Source organism: Buceros rhinoceros, unplaced genomic scaffold, assembly GCF_000710305.1.
Source record: "Buceros rhinoceros silvestris isolate BGI_N320 unplaced genomic scaffold, ASM71030v1 scaffold23678, whole genome shotgun sequence".
Taxonomy (NCBI): domain Eukaryota; kingdom Metazoa; phylum Chordata; class Aves; order Bucerotiformes; family Bucerotidae; genus Buceros; species Buceros rhinoceros.
Window position 1 is genome coordinate 2,799 of NW_010428954.1, and position 1,609 is coordinate 4,407.

Genomic DNA, 1,609 nt, shown 5'->3' on the forward strand with positions numbered 1-1,609 from the left:
CTCCGCGTCAGGTTGGAGCTCCGGGAGGATGAGGGGGTGTAGCAGATGGTCTTCAGGAAGTCCTTGGTGAAACTGCTCGTGTGCTCCAAGCGGCACACGATAGGCGTGGAGGTTTTCTGAGAGATCCCCTCCAGGACGCGTTTCACCTCCAACTTCTCCGCATTGTTTTCTGCATCTGCGGGTAGCAGCGGAGCTGGTCCCAGAAGAGGCACGAGGCTGTGGTGCGAAACCAAATCCTCGCTCTCCTCCACGATGCTGGAGTCGCCTCTGCTCAGGGGGCTCTCTCGGAGCAACAAAGAGGCGTCCGAGGGCAGGCTCTTCAACCGCTCCAGCTCCTGGGTGTGCTTCCGGACCAAGCCTGCCTTCTGCAGCTGGATCAGCGACTCCTGATGCTGCATCAAGTAGCTGGTGGCACTCGGCTTTTCCAGGCCTTTGCTGAACAGCAAGTACTTCAGGTCCTTGGTAGGTTTGCTGTCCCTTCTGGCTAGAGACTCTTCCTTCACCACCTCGGCGTTCAGGAGGCTCTTGTCGCAGTGCGAGTTTCTGCGGGGCAGCAGAGTCCTGACCGGGGATTTTGGCGCATCTTTCCCTTTCTCCAAAACACCGCAGTGTTGATCAAGCGATTTGTATGGACCAGCTTCCAAAGTGCCCGGCGCTGCCGACAGAGGAAGCGGAGCCTCATTATTTTTCGCCCTGATCATGTCCTCGGAGTGCACCTTGCTGGGGCTGGGCAGGTGGTTGGCCAGGCTGGGGCCGAGGTGGGAGAGGAGGGCTGGCTGCGTGCAGATGGTGCCGGTGCGCCGCGCGGCGCTGGCGTTCAGCTTGTCGCACTGCTCCCCGAAGGGGTCGGGAGACAAACTGCCGGCAGAGTACATGCAGTCAGCACAGGACTGATAGGACGGCTTGACCTTACTGAGGATCCCAAACACGGCGTCGTGCTGAGAAAAAGAGAACAGAAACGGGTCAACGTGCACGGAATGGGCCGCAGGACCAGCAGAGCGAGAGGCACAGACCGCGAGGGGTATTTACAGCCAAGCAGCGTCAAAGCGACGGCTGTTCCCACTCGCAGCAGGAACAGACGCCACACGCTTTGCCAGCAGGCGGGAGAATACCTACCGGGTGCAGCGAGGGTCATGCAAGCGAGTTGCCCAAAGCACGTTACGGGGCACTCGCTCTCTCTCGGGCATCTAACTCCATAGCTTGGGCAAGCAAAGCCATGTTCAGAAGCACTTCGAAAAGGAAGCAGCTCATCATGGAATGAAAGGCTTTGTCCAAGTCAAATGAAACTGGGCTACGAAGATGAGAAGAGCAGTTTCACTTGCAGTAGTCAGCCACGCTAAGTGCCTACGTCCCACCTCCATACGCACCTCAAAATCCTCTGGGCAGCTCCTTTTGCTGTTGTTGTTATTCAGGTTCTCTCTGTTGAGCCTGCTCTCCTCTTTGTGTGTGGACAAACGCCGCTTCCACTTCTCCATCGGGTTTTCCTCCCTGACGCTGTCCTCCCCTGGGTCCCCAGGGCCCAGCACTATCCTTCCCTTCCGCGAGTTGAAGTCCAGTTTCTTCCTCACCTCCTTCTCGGTGAAGCTGCTCAGCTCCGCCAGCGGCTCGG

At 58.2% G+C, this 1,609-nt stretch overlaps 1 protein-coding gene across 1 annotated transcript in view; it reads right to left on the bottom strand.

Moving 5' to 3' along the window:
- SSH1 (slingshot protein phosphatase 1) overlaps positions 1-1,609 on the bottom strand; it is an 18,430-nt gene that overhangs the window by 461 nt on the left and 16,360 nt on the right. The window contains exons 15-16 of the mRNA XM_010142484.1: positions 1,368-1,609; positions 4-938 (exon numbers count right to left, since the gene is read on the bottom strand). Of these exons, the coding sequence (XP_010140786.1) occupies positions 4-938; positions 1,368-1,609 (1,177 nt within the window). The remainder of the gene's footprint in view (positions 1-3; positions 939-1,367) is intronic.